Source organism: Coloeus monedula (genome assembly GCF_965178545.1).
Source record: "Coloeus monedula genome assembly, chromosome: 4".
In the NCBI taxonomy this organism is placed as follows: Eukaryota; Metazoa; Chordata; class Aves; order Passeriformes; family Corvidae; genus Coloeus; species Coloeus monedula.
Genome location: NC_138784.1, coordinates 40379402 through 40406401, shown reverse-complemented (window position 1 = coordinate 40406401; position 27000 = coordinate 40379402). Strand labels below are relative to the sequence as shown.

The window sequence follows — 27000 nt, the reverse complement described above, 5'->3', positions numbered from 1 at the left end:
ACAATACTAACCTACTTAAAACTTTTTATTAGAATATGCTAATTTATTAACTATTTACATTTCGCTGACTTTGTTAATCTTAGTCTGCATCAAATCCTAGGATCTTTTTTCTTGAGAAGTCAGGGAGTAGATCATGCTATGAGGATAACTTTTACTGCAGTTGTGTCAAGGAGTTGCAGACAATGACCAAGATCCTTGGCACTCCTTGCTGTGCAAACTCATCAAGGTCCCCAGACTAGCTCTTAATTGTGCTGGGCAGTTGCTCCTGCTACTCTTTGGAGGACTCTGGTCAACATCAGTATTTTCTTTCCATGTAGGCAAGCCTGTACATATCAATGATATAGCTGTCTAATAAATTTTGGCTTTTTCTATCAAATAACAATGTATACTCTTTGCTCCTGCATTTTTTTTGGAGCTGTCATTCGCCCCTCTGTTGAGCAGAATGAAATTGAGATGATTTTGAGAGTTGTGGAGAATCTGGAATGTTTCATGTCTTGAGATGGCTTGAAAAGTGAGAGTCTATGAAAATGTCACCATTATGACAAAGTATTACTCTGTCCAATATAACAGAAAATAGTATGGCTCAGAGAAATTTTTACTGTAATATGGTTAAAATGATAAATTGCTCTGCTTCCAAAATGAAAACTTATTTCAAGAGGATCTCTCTAGTCTTAATTTTTTTTAACACTTAGGTTTGCTTAACTTGGCCAAAGCCTTAAATTGATTGCCATGTTCTACAGCCGTAAACTAAAGTTTGATTGTTGGGAGGAACAGCATACTTGTTCATATTCCACTGGGCAGTTTAGATCTTAGATTGTGTTTATTCAATACCAGGATGCTGAAAGATAGATTAAAACAACTATTTTTTCAGTCCATTTCCACTGCTTTGTGAACTCAGGCAAGTAAGATGGACCTGATGCAGCTGCAGGGTCACTGTGAAAAGAGGGATTCTCTTTCTCTTCCTTCTCGGCTGCATTGATCCTTGTTGCTAAATTACTGCTACAGGAAGCTTTGGGTGCTGTGCAAGAAAGGAAGTGCACATTCTCCCCTTGCTTCTCTAGCTCTTCTAGACAGTAGTAGGCACTACAGCAGTAATACCCAGTTCCTCTCAGTTTGATAACATTTTTTTCCTCAAGAGGATCTTTTCTTACATCTTGACAAATAATTTTTTTTCAGTGTATCTAGTCTCACTGATCCCTTCAAGGGGTTTTGATTTTTTGTTGCAGGTTGCCCAAAAGATGTTCAATTTGAAAGCATGACAAGGAAGGATGATAAGTAGCAGTTTTACAGCAGTCTTCCCTAACAATTAGCCATATCCCATCTCCAAAACAGTGAAGAGAGAATATTGAAAGTTTAATGGTGAGTCCTTGCTACCTCTGTATCTGACTCCTGATTCTTGGATATTGGAAGTGACTTGTAAGAAATCTCAGTTGAGAGGATTGGAGAGAGCAAGGACTACTTCCTCATCTGTTTCAGGTAGTTGGTATTCTGTGACAGATCCAAACTCGTGTTTTTGAACTGTTGAAACTTAAATTTCAGGCCTTTCTTCAAGTTAACCATCGCTCCATTCTGAAAAGTCATCAAATTGGGGCTTGCAGTGGAAGAGCACAAGCAGTTTCTTTTTCAGAACAGGAAACTTAAAATTGCCTAATCAGGCTTGTTTTAGTAGAAAAAGAAAAGCATATGATACCTAAATCTTTAAGTGTTGTCAGTTCTATTTGATCATACAGGCATTATAATGATTCTTACTGGATTTTTCTCATCAGATAAGCTCATTGAGCTTATCAGTCTTACTCAGATAGAAAGAAAACATTAGCAGGGAAAATCCAATGCTGAAAAGGATGCAGCATTTTTAATGTCAGGTAACTTAACATTGTCAAATCTTGTAGGAATAGGTCTATTTGGCATTTGTGGATAAAAGAAATTTTGTAAAAACATTTAAAAATACCTGGCAGAGATATTTTTATCTCTGTTATGTTAACTTTCCCAGTGCATTTCTGCAGCTGGAGTTCTTAAATACATCTTAATACATTTTATATACCAGTGCATTTACAGGAAAATAGTCCTGTGATAAATTAATGCCAAATGGTCAATCCACTATAAAAACAAGGGGGTTTTTTATCATGACTGCTGGTTTATCAATGCCTAATATTAAAAGTGAAAATGCATGGAAATGGATCAATGGGGGGGGGGGGGGGGAAGGTGTACTGAAAATCAATACAGAAAGAAAACATTGTTGCTTCTTAAATATACAGAGTGTTACAGAATTTGGAACTTGATGACAGTCTATAATAAAGTGGCCCTAAAAGTTACTGGAAATTGGGAGCAGTGACTGAGACCACAGGGGTTTTTTTATGTTACACATATAATATTTCTAAACCCACCTGAGTATGATGTTTCAAAAGATGGCTTTAAGATGTCAAAGCAGGCTCACTGAGGTTGCTGTAAATTATGCTAGCATATACCCCAGAGACTGTAGTGTGATCATATCCCCAGTAAAATATAGCTTTGATTCCCACCACTGGTCTTTGGCATCTCAGAACAGAACAAGTTGCTGTTGAACCACATTTGTGTTTTAACAGCAGCCTCAGGGATGCTACCTGTATGCAGCAAAACAAAGTCAAACATGGAGCCAAGGCTAAGGTGGGAATTTTCCACCAACTATGTGTCTGTAACCTGCTGCTGTCCTGTCTCCACCATGAGTGCTTGTTCATGCTTCCCTAGAGAAAAATGCTGGTCAGCTGATGCTGTGGGTTTGAACTGGGGGGACATTGTGAATGAAAACAGCAAGCAACAGGAAAAGCACACATGAGAGCAATTTGCATATTTCTGCTTTGGCTCTCCTTAGCCCTTTCACTTACAGTTTTAGAAAGTCAGCAACTCTATCCTACTATCTTCTTGTCACAGAAATCACTGAATGGGTCAGGTTGGCAGGGACCACAGTGGGTTATCTGGTCCAGCCTCTCTGCTCAAGCAGGGTCATCCTAGAGCACATTACATGGAATTGTTCAGGCAGTGCTTGAGTATCTCCAGTAAGGAACACTCCACAACCTCTCTTAAAAAATGTGTATTTTCTAGTTAGTGAGATTTTTTTTTTTTTGTTCAAGAAACTAAAATCCAGAGCTTTTTAGAGTAAATGTAGTTCCTTCAAAGATTTAGTCTTTCCAAAATCTTTCAGTATTTTATTAAAGGGGCTATATTAAGTGGTGAAGAGCAAGTGTACTGCTTGTAGTTAACACCCTGCAATCAGAGCTCTATGGTGAGTATTTCAAATAGCAAGAGGCAGCAGAGTATCTGATACACCTGTGAAGTCCATCTACTCTCCCACTGTTTTGTGACATAGAGTAATTGCAAAACAATCCTCAACTGTAAGATGCGCCCATCCTGAAGTTGGATTGACGCTTAAAATTACTCAAATCAGTTGCCTCCAAGGAATCCTTTCAGTATGTTAATACTGCAGTGCTTAGCACCATGTACACCTATTCTTTTTCAGAGACTTGGGGATTTCAGCCTGTATGGGAAATACAGTGATCTCTGAAGTGCGTTATGGTGGCAAAATAAGATCAGGAAGTAAACAGTGACTGCCCTCACCCTAAAACAATTATTCTGTTAGTTTTCTGCCCTTTCCAGGAAATGTTGTTTTTTGCTATTATGATATATATGTAGAAGTCATAGGGTCACAATCATTTGTGTTTCCCTTTGCATTCCTAGCTCTGGCAATACTCTTGTGCCAATCGGCAAACAACAGATCAGTTTCTGTTTAGTCATCACTCTCGGATAGCTTCCAGCTACCCTCTGTGGAGGCTGATGCAATCATGAATTTATCCTTGCATGACAAATGTGGAGCATTCATGTTAGTATCTGCTCTGCTTCTCTTATATTTGAAAACCTCACAATTTTATGCCCCACTGAGAGAAAAAAGCTATTGTGAAGTGATGGTCAGTTACATGAACCATAATGTTTTCTTATGTGACAGCTCCTGTATGTTTTGGGTTGATTCATGTCCTGGAATTGTATTGATACACAGATTTAAAAAAAAATCAAATTCACAAACATTAACTCAGTGCTGTGCTTAAGGATATACAAAATATGTCAGTGCAAGTGCTTCAAGAAATCTCATCATGCTGCCTTCGTGTCCATGCCCTCACACTCTTAATACAAATAAGTGCTGCTGGTGGATGGCATTTCCTTCCTTTTAATTTTGGTCTGTGTGTACTTTGTCCCCATTCTTGTCTAACCTTGTGGCAGAAGGCAGCTAAGCTTGGAACAGTACTCTATCTGCATGCTCTACTTGTGCATGTTAGTGGTTCTTTAATGTTTCCTTTGAAAAACAGCTTAGAAAGGTTGTCATATCTTCATCTACCAATTTCTGCTTTGAGGTAGAAACAATTGGTGAGTAGAGAAGATCCTAAGTAGTTCCAGAGGCTACATTTTTACTGGTAAATAAATTAGGCCAGGGTGCATAAGGAGCTCTGGCCTTGAGAGCAGATGGCACAGTACAGCTTTAATCCAGGTGCTTTAGTCCTCTTCTGCCCTTTAAATCATATTTACATGCTGCCTGCTTGGAGTGGCTGTGCTGTTCCCAACTGTGTCTCTAGGTATTAGTCTGAGAAACCTTAAATGGTATGGTCCATAATTATATAAAAGAGCAAACTAATGACAAAATGGAAAGGCTGACTGTAGGTCAGTACCCCAGGCACTTTCTTGGTTGACTTGTCAGGCCAGGGCCCGATCTCTTTCCTGCTCTCCCAATTGTGGAGTAGGATGGGAGGATTTTTTTTTAAATCTTTTCCTCTTGCATGGGGAAAATAAGAGCATTTCAGAGCTAAATCCTCATCTATTTCCTTTATTGTCTACAATAGAGTTCATGCTGGGGACTGGTACCTCTTGAAATATGAGGAACTTGAAAAGCCTAGTCTGCAGTTATCTCCTGCGTGTCTTGTGCACCCAGAGTCTAGGAGAGCACCCCATTTACTTTCTGCCTGTGGTCTGTGACAAACTGGAGTAGCCTAGAAAAATTGTGGGTTGCATCTATCAAAGCAAGGCTTGGAATATATCCATTTCCTGTGAGGAGAAGTAAAGATCAAAGGGAAAGATATTTTTGGCACTTTTTCTTTGTTCCTCTGCTGTGGGGTTGTTTGTACAAATTAAGCCTGTGATGGAAGGACTTGACTGAATCTGCGCTTGTCTTGTGTGGGCCAGGTTTTCGTGTGGTTGAACATGTGGCCAGCTGACACTTCTGAATACAGGAAAGTATCTTGGAACTCTGCTGAAATAGCTGTGTGAACAACAACAATAGCAGCTGCTGCAGCTTTTGGCACAGCAGTAATAGCTATGCTTGCAGCTGTGACAGCAACAGAAGCCACAGGAAAGCCAGGAACACTCTAGCTGCATGCTCAGTGCTGGCTGGTGTGCTGTGACTACCTTTTATTCCTTACTAGAGCAGATGGTTAATTAAAATCCAATGAAGAGTGAGCCCCCAGGCTAAAGATACCCTCCTCCTTGGATTCCCATCTGTGTAGTACGTGAAAGGTTGGACTTTAGCATAGAGCTACAGACTGTCCCATTGTTTTCTTAAGGGGCTTATGGAGAAGGGAGAGGAACCTGCTAGCACTTTGTCACACAACATCAAGTTCCAGAGGCTATCACTCAGGTTTGTAAAGTGCAATAATGTAATGCACCAATAATATAGGCTGGGAAGCAGCTTTGCACAAAGGTATCTGAGTGTCAACAACAGTGCACAAGTCAGTGATGAGCCAGAAAAGAAAGCCATCCTGGGCTGCGTGAGGAAGAGCACTGCCAGCAGGCTGAGGGGTGATGATACTTCTCAGCCCTGGTGAGAGACTCCTGGAATGCTGGGTCTAGTGCTGGATTCGCTGGTAAAATGGAGACACTGACATCTTGGAGTGAGACCTGTGAAGAGCTATCAAAGGCAATTAGGAGACTGGACCATCTGTCATACAAAGATACACTGACAGATGTGAGATTGTTCTGTCTCTAGAAGGCTCAGAGGATCTTTTCAATGTCTAAAAGTAGATTATGAGAGGGAGTAAAGAAGGCATACCTGGTCTCTTTAATGATATTCAATGAAAGAACATGACAAAATGGATCCAAACTGAAATACAATAAATTCCATTTAGGCATAAGAAAAACCTTTGGCATTCCAAAAGTAACCAAACACTGATGAAACAGCTTGACTGAGGAGGTTGTGGTGTATATATTCTTGAAGATTCTCAAACCTCAAACTTTACAAAGCCCTGAGCAATCATTTGTGATCTGCTCCTGGCAGGAGGGTTGGGCTAGATGATCTCTAAAGTTTCCTGCCAACTTCAATCTTTGATAGTGCAACCTGATAACAAAGAGTAATTTTGCTCCTTATCTTGAGTAACAATATACACATAATTTGCTAGAGAACAAGGGAGAAGGCCCAAGATGGATGTCTAAAAGATTGGATAAGTAGCTAGAAGACGGTCATATATATCTCATGGAGTAAATTGGTCTGTGGGACTGAGAATTCTCTGAAACATACTGGCCTTCTTAACACCAAGGTAAGTGGCAACTGGCATGCTGAGAGCAGCACAGTAGGACAAGAGCCCCAAGATGAGTTCTGTGGGACCAGCTAATCATTCATCAAAGTAACTTAGAGCAGAGGCTCCTTTCCTATGCTTGCTGGAAGAGGAAGGGAGCTGCACTGAGCACATGTCCCTCAGAGAAAAGTATCAATGTTAAGCCTGAGAAGTTTCAAGCTTGACTTCAAGGAACTATGAAAGACATACCTGGGAAACAAAAAGAACAAGCCTGGTTGTTGTGTGAGAATTGTCATTTAATGAGATTAATTTGAAACTCAGGGATGCAATTCACTGGACTGATACCTGTGTTTGGGAGTAATGAGTGGTTCCCAAGGACTGGGGTGCTCCTAAGGTCAGATAAACAAATGTACTCAGTTTTAATGCTTCAAATAGATGACAAGTTGAAGACTTGCCACACATATTCTGGGACTGCATATTCCAGTGATGTGTTCCAGCAAAATTTATTAAGTTTGGAAAATTAAGAGTTAACTGATGTCCAACAGTAATACAAATGGGATTTATCTTTTAATTCTTTATTTACTTGACAGCTCCATGAAGGTCAGCTTGAGCAAAAAGCCTTCCACACCACTTGTGTGAAAATTTTACAAGTAATAGGCAAAGTCTAGCACTGAGCTGACTTGATAGAAGCAGGACCTATGGCAGTGAGTGAGAGTGGGCAATAATTGTCCTCAAAATGAGTAATGGCATTTTATCTTGGGCCCTGTAGAAGGGTGGGAGTGGGTAGATGAACAGGAGGAGTTAGATGAGAGGGTTAAAATACTATAGGCTGGATAAATGACAAAAACATTCCGCAGAAGTCAATGCGTATCAAATATCAAATATGCAATATCAAAATGGTATCAGTTACTGTCAGCAAAGAGAATGTTACAAGAAAAAATATTTAGCTGTATGGATAGATGGGGAAAGCTATGATTTGGTGCTGTTGTATTAGAAAATGTCAGCAAGGGAGCTAGGTAAAACATGAAAGAGTCCAGAGAGTTCTCTAAGACTAAGGCATCAAGCAAGCTGTGGGCCTTGGAGACAGATGGGTATTGATATTGAAGAGAGAAAGATGAGTGCCAAGAGAATCTGGAGGAAAGTAAAACCATCTTGTCTGTTAGCTGTCTGCAGATGATAAAAAGAGATTTTAATTTGGATCAGAATTAATGGCTGTAGTAGAAATATGGCAATGAGTCATGAGATAAATATGTATTTGTGGACACAATTTCCTACAACGAAACAGAGGCTTTGATTCAATATGCTAATGATCAAGTCCAAGAGACAGGGGAACTAGAAGATGGCAATCATACTAATAAAGAGAGCAGACTTCAAGGAGTCCATTGTAGATTGTGGCTTGGCTAACAAAGCTGAGATGTGAATCTCAAATTTGAGCTTCTCCTAGGGAAGAAACCTTGACACAGCAGTTTCATTGAAGGGCCAGAATGAGGGGATGCCATGGAACTAATCAGAAGAAGTCTCCAGTGTTCACTGCAAATTTCAGGGAGGTTAGAGATGAAAAGTGCAGAGGGGAATAAGATAACAGATGGGTGTGTAACTAATGTATGATTATATTGCAAAGAGAAAGAAATAAAGGAAAAGGGTAGCAAAAGGAAAAGATGAAAATGAACACATGGGAGACAAAATGAGATGAAACCTATGTGGATGTGGAAGATGGCTAAAACAATTGCATGCCTCAAAGCAATTAATTTATGGCGACGCATTTTTAATATGTGGCCTTCTCCCTTGTATTCACCATAACACTAAGTTGCGCTCTTACTAAATTTAAAGAGAAGGACCACCAAAGCTGAGGTGTCCATTTTTGCTACACTGATGCAGCTTTCCAGACCTAGATATTACTACAAGAACTTGTGATCTGTGTTTTTATTTCATTTTCTCATCTTTATGAATGTTTACATACAGAGAGTCACACAACAGGCTTTCCTAACTTTGAAGCAGATTAGGATTTGTCTTGAAAATTGCAAATCTGGTTTTCCATGGCAAGTACCATATGGATATTAATCTAACCAAATGCGTTCTTAATTCGAGAGGTCAGAAGGGAATTATAATGCCACTTTATGACAGAAATTAAAGCCCCCAGCCAACCAAAACCTATCGCAAACCCCAACAAATTACCTTTGCTCTTTCAGAGTAGCAAATCACTTCCCTGCAAGTATCTCATTTGTCTATTTCAAATAAATGGTATTTAGGGATATACTACTTGCTCAAAATATTTTGTGCGATTGTTGGAATATAACCAATGTCTTAAAAACCATCTTTATGTATGGCTCTCAGCAGCATCAAATGTTGCAGACATTAAGTGAAAGCCAATTTTTTTTAAAGTAATACCCCACATTATATACTTTTCCAGATAAAGAAGACCAATCAAAATCCGTTGATGTCTGCAGAATTCCTTCAGACTTTATAAATCTGTACACATATGAAAGCCGAATATTTGCTAATATGGATGAGATTGTAATTAAGATTTACCTTTGTCCCATGATGTGTTGAATGCATTATGTGTTGAAAATCATCATCTTGAAAGTGGTGTATTTTTCACTAACATTAAAGATCCGGTATATGAGTAGTGGGGCAGCTTAGTAGTGCCTGTGGGTACCGTGATACTGAGATCTTACAGCACCTGCCAGTACCTACAGGGGGCCTGCAAGAGAGCTGGAGAGGGACTTTTTACAGGGGCATCGAATGATAAGACAAGGGGGAATGGCTTCAAACAGGCAGAGGGTAGGTTTAGAACAGATGTTAGAGAGAAATTCTTTCCTGTGTGGGTGGTGAGGCACTGGAACCGGTTGCAAAGACAAGTCCTGGGTGTCCATCCTTGGCAAGTGTCCAAGGATGGATGGGGCTTTGAACAACCTGGTCCAGTGGAAGGTGTCCCTGCCCATGGCAGGGGGATTGGAACTAGATGATCTTTAAGGCCCCTTCCAACCCAAACTATTCTGTGTTTCTATGACTGGACAACAGTGGAAAGAGAAAGAAAATAACTCGAGAGAGTATGATGTGTGTTATACATCAACTATATAACATTGCTCGAACTATAACTGCAACCTCAAGGAGCTCAGAAAAAGCTTTAAGGGTGAATGGGAAAAAAAAACCAAAAAACAAAAAACCCCAAAAGAACAACAATCCCCTTTCCTCCTCGCCGCCGTAAGCGCACGCTGTCGTGGAGCGGTCACCGCTGCTCTGGCCGCTGCGGGGCCCGCGGCTGGACACCCGCCATCCTCCTGGAGGGCTGCATGCGTGCCAGGGATTCAAAAGGAGCGACAGGACCACGGCGACCGCGCGCAGCCTTTGGAAGAGAACACTGCGCCCCAGCCTCTGCGGCTCGGCCCCGCCGCCCCCACGCCTCCTCTCCGCGCCCCGCCCCGCGCAGTGCGCGTGCGCGGCCCGCGGCTGTGACGCCGTTGTTGTGCCGCGGCGGGGAAGCACGTGAGGAGTGCGACGTCACCATAAACACTCGTGGGCAACATGGCGGCGCCGCCGAGCGGCAAGGTAACGGGGGCGGGCGACGGCGGGGCCGCCTTCTCCCGCCTTCTCCCGCCTTCTCCCCCCCGCGGGACGCGCCGTGTCCGGCGCTGGGTCGCCCCGGCTGGCGGGGGTTGCGGAAGGAGGGGTCGGGCCGCTCTATTGCCGGGCGGGTGCCTTTTCCCCCCGCCGTGCGGGGGTCGCCTCACGGGCCGCCCCTCCGGGCATGGGCCGTCCCGGCCTCGGGCGGGCCGGGCGCTGGCAGCGGCCGCGGGCCTTCTGCGCCGGAGGGGGCCTCGGCCGGCGGGTGGGACTCGGGCCCTTCCCGCACCTGCCGCCCGGGCAGCGCCCCGCACCGCCGCGGCAGCTCGGCTCCGGCCCCGGGCTAGCAGGAGGCCGCTCTCCGCCGGGGGCGGGCAGCCCCGTGGCCGCGCTGGCTCTCAGCCTGAGGTAGAGGAACGACGCTTGTCCCGTCTACGTGGCCGCGTGTCTAGAGGTGCTCATGGGCCGTAGTGGTCTTTCCCCCGGCCTGTGTGCTGGCAGTGTGCGGGAACCTGCCCCAGGCGTGGGTACAAAGCCATGTCAGTCCGATAATTTGGTAATATAAAAATTTTTGGACGCCGCGGATCCTTGCCGAGTGTTCCGGAACGAAACAGTGTTGCTTGTCAGGGACTGAGCTCGCAGGAGGGGGAGGGACAGGCAACACCCACTGCTTCCCTCCGCCCCCGCCAACAGTTAGGAGTTGTGCCCGTATTGTTTTATTGTAGAAATATTTTTATTTCATGACTCTGTCTTCTGAAAGAGTTGCTTTGTAGTGTGGTGTTGTCGAGCACCTGGACGCTTTATTTAGGATTTAAAATCTCAGTGTCCGATTGTATGTAGTAGCCACGGTGAGTGTGTGATAGTCTGCGGTTTCACTTTTCCAGCATAGGGCAGAAGATGATTGTTTCAGCTCATGCTGATCTCGGCATAAGAGAACACACGTGATTAGCTACGTGTGCGCTTCTCCGAGGGTGCTGAGGAGTGCACTTAGCTATAGCATGAAAATTCCGTAAAGATCTTGCTTTGTGCCACCTTACCATACCCATTTCAACCAGAATTGTTGGAGCAGGCAATTTGTACAGCTCGAGTTTTTGCAGTTTCAGTTTTATGTTCTTTACTGCTGTTAGGTGTGTAAATATAAAGATTGCCATACTGTCCTCTCAGCTGTTTCTATCTTTGCACATCCAGTTTTTATGTACACAGAGAAGTTTCTCTTCTGGTTTTATCCATTTTAATATCAATTCAGAAGTTTATTGGATGAAGGGAAATATTTTAATTTTTAGATAAATATTTAATATTTTAATTTTTCAGGTTATTTTTTGTTTTCCACTTCGGTTTTTATCAGGATCTTCTTCAGGATGTTTCTCATGAAAGCAGCTGTATTATGATGGTTTATATGAGATGCTAAAACGATTGTAGATTAGTTGTTTGTAAATTTGCTATGTATTCATTGTTCCTTTCAAAGACGCCTGTTTGCCTGAGATTAAATCTCTAAGATGTTGCAAAACAGTTTCGATTATGCACGTTGTTGCACTAATGCAACATCTTAATGCAACTTCTAATTCAGTAACATTCTTTGCCATGTCTTTTTTAATACAGAGAAAAAAGCTGTGTTTTCTCAAACTTCATGAAGTGGCTGGGCTGGTTTAACACTTCACTGTTCTCAGGAGCAGTTCCATCCTTCTCTGTATTTCCCTACCTGTGTGTTGAACTATTGCTTTCTTGGATACTGTACTCATCTGATCTGTCAGTGAGTAGATCTGGCAAGCTTAAATAATACGTACAGCTGTGCTTACTTTTGTCTGGGTTTGTTTTCTGTTGGGCACATTGGACCACAAATTGTTCCTTTGAGTGGCAGCAGGATTTTGGAAGGGCTCACAAACTAATGAAATTTCACTCCAGGTGGAATAAATGCAGTGTAGGTTGGTACAGACCCAGCATTCTCACTTCAGGCCTTTTGCAGTTCAGTGTCTTTACAAGCTGTGGGTGTCCTAAGTTAACTGCAGTGTTGTAATGAGGTGTTTCAGGTGGTAGCTTTCTGAAAGAGTAGTAGGCATTGGTTTGTGGGGTGCTTTAGTCTCGCATGGCAGATCTTATCACATGAAAGTGATGTATTTTAATGTATGTGCTCTTTTCTGCAAAATACTACGCAGAGTGTTTCCCATGGAATGCACGTGGTAGTATGTTAAGCAGCTGGGATAACCTGCATTGTTTCAGCTTTCACAAAATCTTGTTTTAGCAAACCGTATAAGGTTGTGGTTTCTATTAGATTTTTACCCTGTTTGCCTTTCTCTTCTCTATTGCAGGGTTTTTTTTCTTTGTTTAGTTTTTGGTGGTTTTTTTGTGTGGATTTTTTTGGTTTGTTTTTTCTTTTTAATTTTATTTCTCAGACATTATTAATATCAGTGAATTCAGAATTCAGCTATTTCATGTAGTCTCTGGTTTCTGCTCCATACATTAATGGAATATGAGTTATAAATTTGGTTACCTCACATACTACTTTACTTGGACTTTTGTCCTGTTATTTTTTTCTTGCTTGAACCTCTCAGGAGGTTCTTATCAGTGTTTTTCTCTATATGGGTGGTTAACTTGGTTCAGGAAAAGTTAATGCAGTTGAATTCTGGAGTCATGACTCATTCTTTATTAATGACCATCTGCCCTAGAACAGAGTGAGCTTCAATTTTTTGCCCTTTCTTAGAGTTGCCAGTTTTTTCTGGAAGTAACTTGGTAATAAGGTCTCTTGTTTTCAGAGCTTTTTACTTTATGCAAACAGGTATATTTATATATTATACATATATTATACTTCATGAAAACAGGTATATTTTCTCTCTTTTTGTTTCTTAGCAAATGGCAATTTGTTTACAGTATTTCGGAGAACCAACTCTGGATTCACCCTTATACCAGAAAACCATGTTAGAAAATGAGCTAAAAAGTTGTGTACGGGGAGAAGTACAAACTTCAGTTTCAGTCTGTCAGTATATAGGTGATTATTGCAGCAGGTCTAAAGACAGTAACAATATTTTTTTAATGTTCTTGGAGTTCAGAGTATCTTCAGCACTTGGGTTGTTACATCTTTCTCAAGTTACCAATTGACACATGGGCTGTCAGATAAGTTATTTTTCACTTGCCTGTGCTCTTGCTCTTGGAGTTAAAGTTTCAGGGTGTTAACTGACCAAACATCTGAGCTTTACCTCTAAGCTCAGATGTCTGGCCAGTTCAGTAACTAGAAGTGTTCAAGGAGCACTGTAGCTATTAGAAACAGTAGTGGTGTTAGTGCTGTATTGTTTGGGGAGGGAATTTGTGTTTGCAGTGGAAGTGTTGGTTTGGTTTTGTTTTTCTTTTTTTCTTGTAGCTAGGAACTAGCCAAGGGATTTTAAATATGGTGTGTTAAGATTAACTTTGCATCCTTCAGGTAGTTTGTTGGCACTGATACAGTGAATTATTTTAGGTGTATATCTATTCTGTGGGATAGGCAATGTCTTGCTCCACCTTCTACTAGTTAAACTTGAGTGCACAGAGGCTCCTGTACTGGGCATTGTTGTGCCATTTTATTAAGCATTTGATTTAAAATATCTGTTATAACTTTTTCAGGCTTTATAATTTACTGTGAACACAATCAGAATTCTTTTTTATTATATTGCACTTAATGGATTTTCTTTGTGAGCAGAAGATGATCTCTCTTGAATTTGCTTAAGGTTTCATTATGCCTGAATGTAAAGCAGTTCAGTGATAATTCTGAAATTTCTGTATTTTCTTTCTATTTTCTATTTGTTAAGGATTTCTCTTTGCAGAAGTGGTCACAATAGGACCAGCTACTACCTCAAGCTCTTGCTTTCAGTTCCCTGAATAGACTTGTATTTTCTCTGATATCCCACTATTGTTGCATAAGTAGCAGAAATACCTTGTGGTTCAAGAAATCTTCAGAGCACAAGGCAGAGCATGACAAATGTACTGTTGTCAAGTAGGAAAATTTTCTTGTGATACGTACTTCCCAGATTTGAGAGCTTTCTCATATTTGTCACAACATGAACAGTATTTGTGGGATTCTGCCCCTCTCTACCCAACCCCTGCTTAGAAATTTGGTGTTTTTAAGACTTTAAGACTAGCAGACTATGAAATTTTACTTTATTGGGGAAAAAGTTGAGCCATAGTCTCAGCAAACAAAGGCATACAGGGTTCAACAAGGCCAAGTGCAAAGTCCCTGGGGCAAGCCCAAGCTCAAGTACAGGCTGGGTGGAGAATGGATTGAGATGAGCTCAGGGGAGAAAAACTTGAGGGTGTTTGTGGGTGAAAAGCTCAGTATGACTCAAATGCTCACCTGCAGCCCAGAAATCCAGCTGTGTCTTGGGCCATATCAAAAGCAGCATGGTCAGCAGCTCAAGGGAGATGATTTTGCCCCTCTACTGTGCCTTCATAAGACACCACATGGAGTACTGTGTCCATCTCTGAAGTGCCCACCATAAGCAGGACATAGACATAATGGAGCAAAGAGGGCTATGAAGATGGTCAGAGAGCTGGAGCACCTCTTCTGTGAAAGAAGGCTGAGAGAGTTGGGGTGTTTCAGTCTGGAGAAGAGAAGGCTCCAGGGACACCATAGAGCACCTTTCAGTACCTAAAGGGGGCTTATGAGAGGGCTGGAGAGGGATTTTTCATAGAGGTATGTAGTGATAGGATAAGGGGGAAATGGCCTTCAGCTGAAGCAGAAGTGTAGGTTTAGATTGGATATCAGGAAGAAGTTCTTTGCTCTGAGTGTGGTGAGACACCAAAACAGATTGCCCAGAGGGGTTGTCTACTCCCTATCCCTGGAGGTGTTCAAGACCAGGCTGGATAGGGCTGTGAGTAGCCTGGTATAGTGGAATGTTCCCTGCCTATGGCAGGGGGCTTGCAGCTAGATGATCTCTAAGGTCCTTTCCAACCCAAACCATTCTATGATTCGTATTTTATTAAAATTCGAATGCCAGAAATTGTAGCATATCTTCTGCTCCGCAGAAGATCATGCTGGTCAAGTGATGTTAGCTTGATGCTTTGTGGAGCACTCAAATGTACTGGCACCTGGTTGTTGGAAACAGACTCTTGATGCAGTAGGTACTTCCACATGCCCAGTGACACTTCAGCAGTGGATATGTGAATAAGCTTTGGGCAAACATCAGCTGTTCCAAAGAGGAAGATGGAAATTCAAGCAGTATAATGTAGACTTTTCTATTGAGTTATATTTCTTTTTACTGAATGTGTAGTTCTAAACTAAGATGCTTTCTTTTGTGGGTGTAAGGTCACTTAGGCCAACCATTATCTAAACTGAATTAATTTTATTGGTCTATAACTGTTTCCTTACAGTATTGCATCCTTTGTTCTGTTTCCTTTCCATCAGAATGTGAAATAAGGTGCTGCACAGCTGCTGTATCTGTTGCTAATGTTTGTGGACAGAGCCATTTTTCCTTAATTAGAAGTCTGCAGAGCAGACTTTTTTGCTCAGTCCCTTTCTTATGAACATGCCTGCTTGCTGCTTCAGCTGTTGAATTCTTGGTGAGATCCTTTACCTGATTCTCTAACATGAGGCAAAAAATGAAGTAACTGCTACTGAAAAGCTGTTAATATCAGTATTTACACAGTGCCATAGTTACTGACTCCAGAGCAGTGGTCAATTCACTATGTAAGTGCTTCAAGCTGTGTCTGTTATGAGATGCTGGATGGCATCTTGGCAGAGCAGTGCTGGCCTCAAGCTGTACTCTGGCAGAATAGGGGAGTGAGTGGAACACACTCTCCAAGAACACAGGGTGAGAGTATGAAGTGTCTGAAACATGGAACAAACTAGCTGGGAGAGTTGCCATGCTTCTCCTTTCTCTCAAGTGTTCTGTGTTTGGCAGGTTGTTGGTATGTGACAGACCTAGGAATAGGAGTTAGAAGATACGAACAATCAGCGTACATGGTGACAGCTAATACTTAGGTGCTCAGCACAGGCAGGGTGGAAAATACATGGGTGAGGATGGCAGGACCATCCTGTTCTGTGGTAGCCCCAGATCTTAGCTCTCCTTTTATTTCTTGTCTATACTTCATTGTCTTAGGATGCAATGTTATCATCTTTCACTAGCTGGTAGCACAGGGCTGTAAATTGCTATCAAATGGCAAGCGTTAAATCAAAAGGCTTTGCTTGTATTCTGGGATATATTGTAGTTGTTGGTGTGGCATGCTGAAGGCCTTCTGCTCATACATGTCTTTGACAGACTGCTCACTGTAAGCACTGCAGTAGAAGTACGGAGATACGTGTTGTCCGTGCTGTGTCCTTGTGGTATTAAGAATGATACAATTTATTTCTCAGAAGATGTTACTGGGCCAATGGTGGGACTTCAGAAACCTATTTTTTTTTGCTGTACGCAGACTATAAATACTTAAAGAGTTTTCCAGAACCTTAACTAGCATATGCCATGACATGTAAACTGAGCCTATATCCTGCTGCTTCCATCTGTTTTTTATGGTAGGTGGGTAGACAGCTATTGCTTTGTGCAGCTTTCCTGAATTTTCTGCTGTGGTTCTCTGTTTTTACAGACCCTCAGTCAGTATAGGAGTTGGAATAGCTGTTGTCTCTGTGTGGTGCAGTGCTTTCAATGACTGATCAGAATGAATTGTGAATTTGCCTTTGACCTCTGTAGCACCCATGGAAAAAAAGAAACAGGTCAAGGTGGCTCAGTAGCATTTGGAAACTTGAGTCAATTTTCAGCTTTTGGTGGGATTCTGAGACAGGCAGTGGGTCTAGTTTTCATTCAATTGAACTGGACAAATAAATGTGCTGTGAATCGGGCTTGCAGGCTGCCAGCATGGACTTCTTGACAAGCAGAAAAGACTTATGAGCATAAGCTTCTTGGGTACATCTTATTTCAAACTTGAAACTTTAGGATTATTAAAAAGTAATATTTAAATCATACAAACTTTTTTCCTACTGTCTCCATCATTTTCTTAGGGAAAAAAGTTGCCAACTGAATGCTTTTACAGTCTTAAGTTGCCTTAAGTAATGCTTACGATTTGAAGTATTCTAGGAACTTAAGGATACCACGGATGGATAAATCTGTTCTGCACAGAACTAGCTTTAAGCTAGTAAAATGTCTGAAAATCTTTCAGTAATTCCAATGTACAGCCACAAGATATAATTAAAATTTATTTGAAATCAAGTAATTTTCAAAGTTTTTCATCTCCTGTCACATTACATCTTCATTTGCTTTGGTTGCATTGGTGTGTGCTTTCGATAAACACTTCTTTTTTCATTTGTGTTTTTGTTGTGGAACCAGCAGAGTCTGGCTTTCATGTAGGTAATAACATCTAAACCTGCGAAATACACATCTCTGTGGACAGTTCAGTAGATGTTTGCAAAGGGGTACAGAAGAAAGCAGAACAATCACTTTTTAAATCAGTAGTGAGGCCTGTAATTGCTGTAGAGCTGTTTTGGCCTCGAGCATCTGAGCAACATACATGGCTTTTTTTCCCTGAGGCTCTGTTTCAGGGACCACTGGATAGACTGTGCAGAGCACAGAATTCTTATTAGCTGGATGGGTGGAAGGGCTGTAGTACTGGGGTGAGGGATATTTTTGGGATTGTATTAAAATCCTAGGGACGTGTCAGCTTATCTAGTGACCTGTGGTGTGCACTTATTAACATTAACTTGTCGTTTTTCATGATGGGCTTACTGATTTTTTGTAGACTTAGGGGAGGAGTGATGGCTCTTACCAAATGAGAAGAAAACGAAAGATTGAGCTTGACTCTACCTACTTCTCGCCTTTGTAAAGGAGCCCATGATGAATATGTAAAATAGTGAATAGTATAAAACCACGGTGAGCCAGTAGTGTGTTTTCCTGTCTTGTAATACAAAAAGCATAATGGACTAACTGAACAGATGATATTCTTTAAAACTCTTGGAATTCTTTCACACAGTGGGTAAGGAGGCCTTCCTAGTTCACTAAAGGCAAAAGGTTATCAAGATTTAAAGGAGATTGGGTTGCTTTCCTATGCTGAGGGTATTGACAGGTAATACAGAGGCAGACTTGGGTTGGGTTTGGAGGGATTATAGTTACTTCAACTGCTGCTAAGAAAGGTATGTACCAGGATCTCACTACATAGATTTTGCATGCAGACCTTACACAAGTCCTTGGTATTTTACTGATGCTTCTGGTCATCCTCCAACATTTGCTGCCTTTTTGCATGTTCTGCTGTAACCTACTGCTTAGGCAAGAGGCAGTGTATGATGCCATTGCTTAGTTTTGAAATCTGTTTTCTTGAATGCTTAAGAGGTCCAAGTGTGCTGGCTGACCAGGCATTTCCCTGAGTGTTGGGCTGCAGAGGCACTGAGCAAAAAGCTTTGCAGGCCAGCCACATGGTGTGTGAGATTGAGCTACACAGTGTAGTAGCAGTCATCTACTGATGGGTGGGCTTTTCTTCAAATCTCACTATTGGTATACTGTCTTTCAATTTGATACTTTCCTTAGTACTAATTACTTGTACGTGTAATTTGACATTACTTTTTGTCTTTGAATTGACTTTGAATAGCTTGCCAGTGTTGCAGTACCAGAAAACAAAAATCTGTAACAAGCTACATTTTACTGTAAGGTGCTATAAGAAGACTTAATAGCATTTTTGAATTTTCAGCTTCCTAAGACCACTGTGTGAAGTATAGCCACCCAGTGTAGCTAATTTCTAGGTGCTGCCACTATAGAATTAGATTTCAAAACTCAGTTTGTTCAAATGCAGTTATGGAGTTACCTTACAAAGTACTGCTGAATAGAGCGGCTCAGTATTTTGAAGAATTCAAGATGGCAACTTCCAGATTGTTTTGCAGAGGGATTAACTGTGGACAAACATCTAGATATTCTTTTGTAAGATCAGTGTTATCTCTTTTTTCAAATTAGTTGCATTATTGTGTCTTCTAGACCCTAGTTAACAGTTGGAAAAAATAAATAGATTACGCTTTTTATTAGAAAAGAAAAATCCCAGCAGCTTGGCCTTCTGGCCTTTCAAACTTGGAGAAGATTTTCTCTTGAATAACAGTATAATGGGAATAAGGTGCTTTGTGACAAGTCCTCTGCTTTACAAACGCCTTCTGAACTTCTGAGCATGTTCTTTGTTTTTATCATCCGTTTTGGTGGAGCATGGCACAGGGAGCTGAAGCTGTTACAAGGAGCAGTGTAGGATTTTTCAGTTGCATGATAACTGTGGCATTGGGAACACATTTTCTTTTCCCATGAAAGGAAACATTTGTCCTTCTGAGAGATTAATGGACAGAAAATAATAAAAACAGTTATTAGATGGCTTACTTTCTAGACTGAGAAGGTATACTTTATGATACTAACATTTTTGGCAGAAGTGCACTTCTACCAGTATAACTCTGATACAAATAGATTTTTTTTTTTCTAGAGCAGTTGTCCCAGTAGTTGATAACTGGTTTATATTTCTGACTAGTTTTTGTGATAGATCAGGTCCAAATAGCTAGAAGGTAAAATTTAAATTAATTTCAAGGTTGCCATGTTTGAACAGAGACTAAATTTGAAAACAGATAGTTGGTAGAAATAGAGGGAGGATCTTTTGGATAGAAAAGAGAAATAAACTGGAGTAGAGAACAGGAAAGAAGACTTCCAATATTTGAAAGGTAATGATGTACTAGGGAGATGTACTAGGTGACCTTTAAAGATTTCTTCCAAGTGATATTTCTGTGTTTAAACAGGACACTCCTGAAATTTCTTGCTTGTGTAAAAGATAGAGAAATTGAAGTAAAACTAAAGCAGAAAGCATGAGTTAAGTGAATTTTATTGCTCTTTTTTTTTTCTTTGCCGCGTTTTCTCATCTGGCTAGTTAAGCTTACACACCTAACCTTTTGGTTTACTGGCCTGACTGCAAATGTAATGATTGTAAAAAGCTGACAAATGAGAAAAATAGATACTGATATTTTAGAACTAAAGAAATACAATATCTGTCTCTGATTAGTTAAAAATTGCCAGGCTTTGCCTTTAAAAATATGTTTCTTAAGGCAGTGTTCACAGCTTGGTGTGAAAATGAAAATAGTTCTGAAACAATTACTGTTACTATTTGATTTATTTCACTTCCACAAAATCTAAGGGACTTTTCACTCTTAGAGCTGTGTAAAATAGAACCCATTTACATTATTTATAGAGCTTTTAAGAGTATGTGTATGTAACTTTGAAAAGCCTGCTGAATTTTGACAGCCAAGGGTTCTCTGATTTTATTTTATTTTTTTATAAAAGCATGATCAGAATACTGTGAAGAGTTTTGCAAATGCTTAAATGCAAAAGTTATGTGGGCCGTGTGCACTCCTACAAGCCTTTCTTATCCAACTGTTACATATTCTACCTTTCAGATTGAATCTTTGCCACTGACCCTGAATGTAGAATTAGGCATATAATTTCAGGGTGCAGTTTTTTATTTCTCTGGAGTTCATCTTTTTACACTATTTGGTCCATTTTTAATTTAAATTAGTATAATTTCAACATGCCTAATGGCAAGTGGCAGAAAGGCAGACTATATAAAAAAGCCTTTTAATGTTTTAAAAGCTGTGTAGGACTTCCATTGAGCCTGTGCCTGTTGATTTAAAAGATACTAGGTACTGAATGCATTTTGTTGTGGTGTTCTGACAAAGTAGTATTAGTCAGTATGTTACTTAGAGGGGAAGTTTGACAAGTTCCATTTTCTATTGTTTCTTGATTTAAGTAAGTGGAAGATTCAGATCTTGGACTCTTCATAACAAAACGCCTAACAAGATAGAGGTGTTTATTTCAACTTCTGTAGGCGAGTCAAAATGATAGTGAGTACCACAGGGAGATAAATAACTCTAATGATTTTAAAACCTTGTTTTTTTAATTTCATTACTCATTTTGTTATAGGTTGTATATGAGCAAGAAGGAGTTTTCATTCACTCCTCCTGTGGAAAAAATGATGACCAGGACAGCTTAATAGCAGGAATACTGCGTGTCATAGAAAAGGTATTTGCATAATACAGTTACAGAAACTTTGTATATTTGTTGGCAAAGCACATAACAAGTTTGGCAAATCTTAAATGCCTTTTTTAAGTGCAGGATTTTGTAAATGAACAAGCATCACATTGTGTTTGACATTGTCCTCATCATTTACATGTATCTGTAAGTTGTACCATAATCACACCATGACTATATATGGCAATAGGTACTTTGCTGTGTAGTGTTGAATTTTTTGTGATTTCTATTATAGGAAAATGAAGTAGTAGTAGACTGGAGACCACTGGATGAGACTTTGGACACTTCCAATATCCTCTGTGCTGGAAAGGTTTGTTTGTTAGTTATCGGTGTTCTTCATTATATTTCACCAGAGATTTTATTTTGTGTTAACTAATGTGTAGGTGATCTCATAACTGGAAGCAAAACTTATTTGTCATTGGTATTAATAGCTTTATGTAGGAATCTTATTTGCAGACTGCAGCCCAGTTCAGGTTATTAGGATACATGCGTAGGTTGACTGTATTTAGTTTTTACTTGGTTCACAAATAAAATAGTAGGGGTCTAACTATGAATAGTAAAGACCAAATGGAGTGTAAGTATATCACAGCCACCAGTCCTTCTGCATCTACTGTGTTGTAGTTTGGTGATTCACTCTTCATAGTTAGATACAAAAGTGAGAGGTGCTGTTCTAATGCAAAATAAAAATAGAAGTCTGTGGGGGTTTCAAGATGCAGTGATATGTGGTATTTGAGCAATATTAAGAGGATGTGACTAAATAAAAAAGATTCAAGTTTTACACTTAAATGAAAAGTTTGTTATGTTCATAGGGTCTGCAGGAGAGGCAAGGATATTCTAAGATGTTGGAATTTATTGACTAAATCCACATAGTCATAAGTCCAAATTTCCTGTGTTGAACTGTATCATGTTTCTGAGGATTTCAATACATTTTCTTTTAATCTACGAAATAAAGATGCTGATTCTTCATGTTGAGTTTGAGAAACTAGGTCAATTTTCATGCCTTGTGTTTTTTGATAGCTGCTTTTGTTGTTTTTCTCAGGATTCCAGTTCTGTTGTGGAGTGGACTCAAACTCCTAAAGAAAAATGTTCCCGAGGAGCAGACCGTCCGAGTAGTTATGAAGCAGAATGGGACATGGTCACCACAGTCTCTTTTAAGAAGAAACCTCATTCAAATGGAGGTACTTAAAAAAAATGTGGAGGGCTTTTTTGTTTGTAGGGTGTTTTGGTTTTTTTCCATGATGGTAACTTGTAACTGAGGAATTGCCTTTTAGATATAGTAAAATGGAATTTATTAGTACTTGAAAGGCTGGGATTCATTTGTGGTAAGAAGTGAATCTCTGGGTGTGGAAAAAAATGCACAAATGGAATAGCTGTCATCTGCCTCTATTTTTTTCTTTGAATTGCTAGAGAATTGTATTGAAAATGACCATTAAATCTAATTGCGTGCTTCATAATTAGGTGTCGTAGCAGTTTTATCTGCATTGGGCTTGCATTCTTTGAAACAAATGGAATTTGAACTAGGTGTCATGTTAGAGATGAAAATGGAAAAATAAGTGGTTTACTACTCAAATGCCTTTCCATACTTCAGCAGCAGGGGGAGATGGAATGTACAGTTATGATGTACATTGGTCTTTTATATGGTCTTTCTTTACTTGGGCAAAGTAATTCTATAGCTACACCATTTTTGTTATAATGTCTCAGTAGAGATGTTGAAAAACGAGTTGTGATGAAAGAACAGTGATTCTCAAGTAATCTTTTTCTCTCTGATTCTCCCATAGTGTTTTTTCTGTAGTAATACTTGTTTTCCCTGTATTATACATGGAAAATGCATTCATGTATCCATGTATGCAACCTATAACTGGGGACTATTGTGCTTGTTTTACCATCTTTATAATGGTTTTAAATGTCATCTCTGTCATGTATGAGTGCAGGGTTTGGATGTCAGATTATGAATGTTTTTGGGTAAAGCACAGTCCTTGGCTTTTATATACACCCACACACACACACTCGAGCATTTCTGTTGAGTAAAGATGGTTTATCACATCACTAATTTGTATTGTTTTTTTCATCTCCAGTCATCAGTGTGTCTTCATCCATAGTGAGTGTCACTGAGCACTACTGACTAGGATTATGCTCTCTGCCACTTCTTGCTTATTTGCAATTGCTGTAATTTGATGGGAGCAGGCCAGGGGGTGTCCCAAATTCCTTCTAGACATGCTGGCAATTTTGTGTCCTCTGGTAAAGTACACTTTAATCCCTTCTCCTTGAATAAATACAGTCTTGCACAGCATGTATACAAACTTGCACAGTGCAGGAGGAAGGGGTGAGGGGGAGGTTTCCAATTCCTTTGCCCTTACTTTGGTAGCAGCCTTACACAACACATGCTAGTAACTGTGGGCAGTATATAGGTTACAGGATTGTAGTGCATATCACGTTTAGTTGGAGTAAGTAGCACTATCTGGTGGAGGTGCAGGTTGGATTTAGCTTGCTGCTGGAATTTGATACAGCAGTTGTACATTTAACTGCTAGATCACTTCTGTTGTAGGATCTTGAGTTATCTTGTGTTGCAGCTGACCCACAGGGATCATCAAAGTCCATCTCCTGACCCTGCACAGGACAACCCCAAGAATCACAACATATACCTGAGAGTGTTGTCCAAATGCTTGAACTCTTGTTAAGCTTAATGCCATGACCACTTCCCTGGGAGCCCGTTGCAGTGTCCAGCCATCCTCTGGGTGAAAAACCTTTTCCTAGAAACTGTAGGTACAGCTTTAGGGGAGCAGTCTGATGGACTTGTTTCGTGTTCTACAAGTCAGGAGAAGACAAGGAGGCTCAAAGAGAAATCCAGAAATAGCAGTTTCACTGCGTATTTTATTATTAGAGCCAATGCTGGTGTTTTGAGTTTGTTTTTTAGGAACAGTGACAGATATAATGCGTTTATAATTGCTAACACTGAAAGTCAAACTGAAATCGTGTGGTGATTTTGTTTTTAAGATGCTACAACTCATTCAAATGGTGAAAGCAAGTGGTCGTTCCTGTTCAGTTTGACAGATCTGAAATCAATCAAACAAAACAAAGAAGGCATGGGATGGTCTTATTTGGTGTTCTGTCTGAAGGATGATGTGAAGCTTCCAGCTCTTCACTTTCATCATGGAGATAGCAAACCATTGATTAAATGTCTTGAAAAGCACGTTGTACTGAATGAGTAAGTATCAGACAACTCTTAGTTCTGTAAAATACAGATGATTGGTTTACTTAAATCACATAATGAATTTCAGATTAATACTTCCTGGTTGTTTTTCTCTTCCTTTTTTTATTAGTAGAATCAGTTTTCAAGGTGACTGAAACTCTGATTTCATGTATGCATTTGGAACGTAAGCTGAAGTTTTGAAATTGTTGGACTGGTTTATGAAGTATTTTAGAATCTGAAGTATTATTAGCTCCAAATGCCTCAGTTGCTCCCTCTAGTGAGTGCAGAAGCTTCTTGTGAACATGCAGTGTAAAAGTTAACTCCTTCATGAACTACTTCTATAAAATGGGATAATTTGTGTTAAAACTTAAGATTGCCTCCTTTGTGCAAAATATCTATGAATATTTGCATGAATGTGCAATGTAACTTACAGTACTGTCAACTAAATCAATTGGTATATAAATGTTTTCCTCCACAGTTCTGTTCCCCTGTAATTTCTTGCCTGGTCAGTGTTTTGCTCTTGATCTTTACTGCACAAACCACCTTTCTGAGTGTAAATATAGTTAAGACCCTACCATACTATTAAATACTTTGGGGTTGTTGTGTATTTGTATTGTGTTACATCCAGGTTTTTTACTAAGATTAAAGCCTTTTTGATCAGCATGGCATAAGTGCAGAATAAAATAAAATTTTCTGCTCTCGTCATGTAGGCATAAGTATAATTTAAGAAGACAATAGGTAAATAACATTAGATAGAATATGAAGAAAGAAATGAGATGTGATATGATTATTTGCTGTGTAACATGTATTCTATTTTCAAAAGTGTTTTGCTGTTGTCACAACATAGTAGTCTGATGACAGATTTGAAGGTGGATAGTGAAATGGCTGTAGGAATCCTTACAGAGGGCTCTTCTCACATTGGTAGCATCACTGAGGTCAGAGATGCTTTCAACAAGTAGGGCAGGCTGATGCTGAGCAATACTGAGGAATACTTGGCTGGAGAACGAGCCAGTAGGACATGAGTGGTGTATATTTATTGAACTGACTTGTGAAAGGCTTTGACAGTTTCAAGACGTGATGTTGGGGTTTGTGATAACCAGTTTTCAGCGGCTTGGAGAAGGTAGCAGGGTCAGTGTGTCCAGTTGGTGGAATGGTACTGGCTGTAACATTTTATGTGAGCTTTGTAAGGGGAAAAGTCAGGAAGACCAAAGGAGAGGCTATTAGGAGGACAAGATGAACTTGTAAATAGGAATATTCTCTGTACAACTGTAGATTAGAAAATCCTGTATGACAACTTCATCTTAAAACCTGAGGGTTTTTTTCTCTAGGTTTCCAGAGAGTCCTTCCTTAAACTTCTTTTCATTTAGTTTCATAATTTCCCAGCCTCTGCAGGCATAGGGAAACATTGTTGTCCTGCCATCCCCCTACCTCCCTCCCTTTTTCTCTAAGGAAACTGTTCCTTTCTGCTGTGTTTACTTATTTGTGGATACCTTCTGCCTAGCTGCTGGTAAGCTGGGGCAGTTTTTGGGAGCAACTGATGTAGCAAACACAGGAAAAAGACTTGTGTTACAGGATGAGTCGCAGAAAGCTTTATACCACATCTGTGTGATCGGTTGCCTGTGTACTGCAGCAACATATTTCAAATTTTCTAACTAATTGCTGGGATAAGACAAAAGCAAAACTTGAGGTGATGTTCAAGTTTGCAGGATGTGCTGTGCTGCTTGGTATTGCCACCTTGAACAGCTGTAAGCATTAATGAATGCAAGAGCAGATACTTCAGGAACTTTAAAGCAAAAAGCAATGGCAGCTGTGGAAATTAAATTTGGATGACTTTAAGACCAGAGCAGGAACTTCCAGTTTTAGTTTTCTTGTTCAGTTAAGGTCTCTTCTGTCACCAAATTCTTTTCTGTCATCTAGTCATGAATTATGATGTTTATTTTTGTTAAGGAAAGAAAAAAGAAAAAATGGACCATCCAAGTTATGGAAATGACAGAGTCAGTCTGCATGGTTCTGTTGTTTCCTAATGGTTATTCATTCTTTAGTATATAATGTATCTAAGGTCATCTTAGTATATAATGTACGTTTACTCAGATGTCTGGATGACACAAGGAAATATTTGGCAGTGTAATTACTTTTTATCCCAACTTCTATTTTTTAAAACGTGGGATATTAATATTAAGCCAGAAATTTTAGCTTCTCTGTAAATTATCTTTATGTTGTAGGTATTTCCTTATGTTCCTATTACCTAAAAAGATTTTCCCCTTCTCTAACACCATTCTCTATAAAATATCACGTCATTGCTGAAATCAGCATGAAGCAGCTAAACTCGTACAAAATAGTGGTAATTTGTTGCCCTAAGGATTATGTGCCTTCTAGTTTAGTTGCACCAGTCTAATATTGAAAAAATACCATGTGCACAGATGACACTTTCTAAGTCGCAGGACTATGAGGAAGTTTAAGAAAGTGTATAGCTCACAAATTCAATGAATAAATAAACATTAAATAAGCAGGTGTTGATGCCCGCCTGACTGTCCAGAAAGTGTGTGTAATTAAAAGGGAGATATGGTACAAAGTTTTAGTTCTTTTAGTTAAGGAAAACATAATACATGACTCAGCCTTTGCCCCTGTGCTGCTTTTTAGAAAAAGCTAGTTGAGCTTCATTAACTGTTGCTGCCTCAGAACTATGACTGTGATGTCTGACTGTCTCAAAATAAGATCTCTTGTTGCATTTCAT

General features: G+C 40.0%; 1 protein-coding gene across 1 annotated transcript in view; it reads left to right on the top strand.

Annotated features, from left to right (window-relative positions):
- Positions 1-9992: 9992 nt before the first annotated feature.
- The window catches only part of TBC1D15 (TBC1 domain family member 15), a 34711-nt gene continuing 17703 nt past the window's right edge, over positions 9993-27000 (top strand). The window contains exons 1-5 of the mRNA XM_082280469.1: positions 9993-10076; positions 20969-21067; positions 21312-21386; positions 22116-22254; positions 24071-24281. Of these exons, the coding sequence (XP_082136595.1) occupies positions 10053-10076; positions 20969-21067; positions 21312-21386; positions 22116-22254; positions 24071-24281 (548 nt within the window). The 5' untranslated portion in view covers positions 9993-10052. The remainder of the gene's footprint in view (positions 10077-20968; positions 21068-21311; positions 21387-22115; positions 22255-24070; positions 24282-27000) is intronic.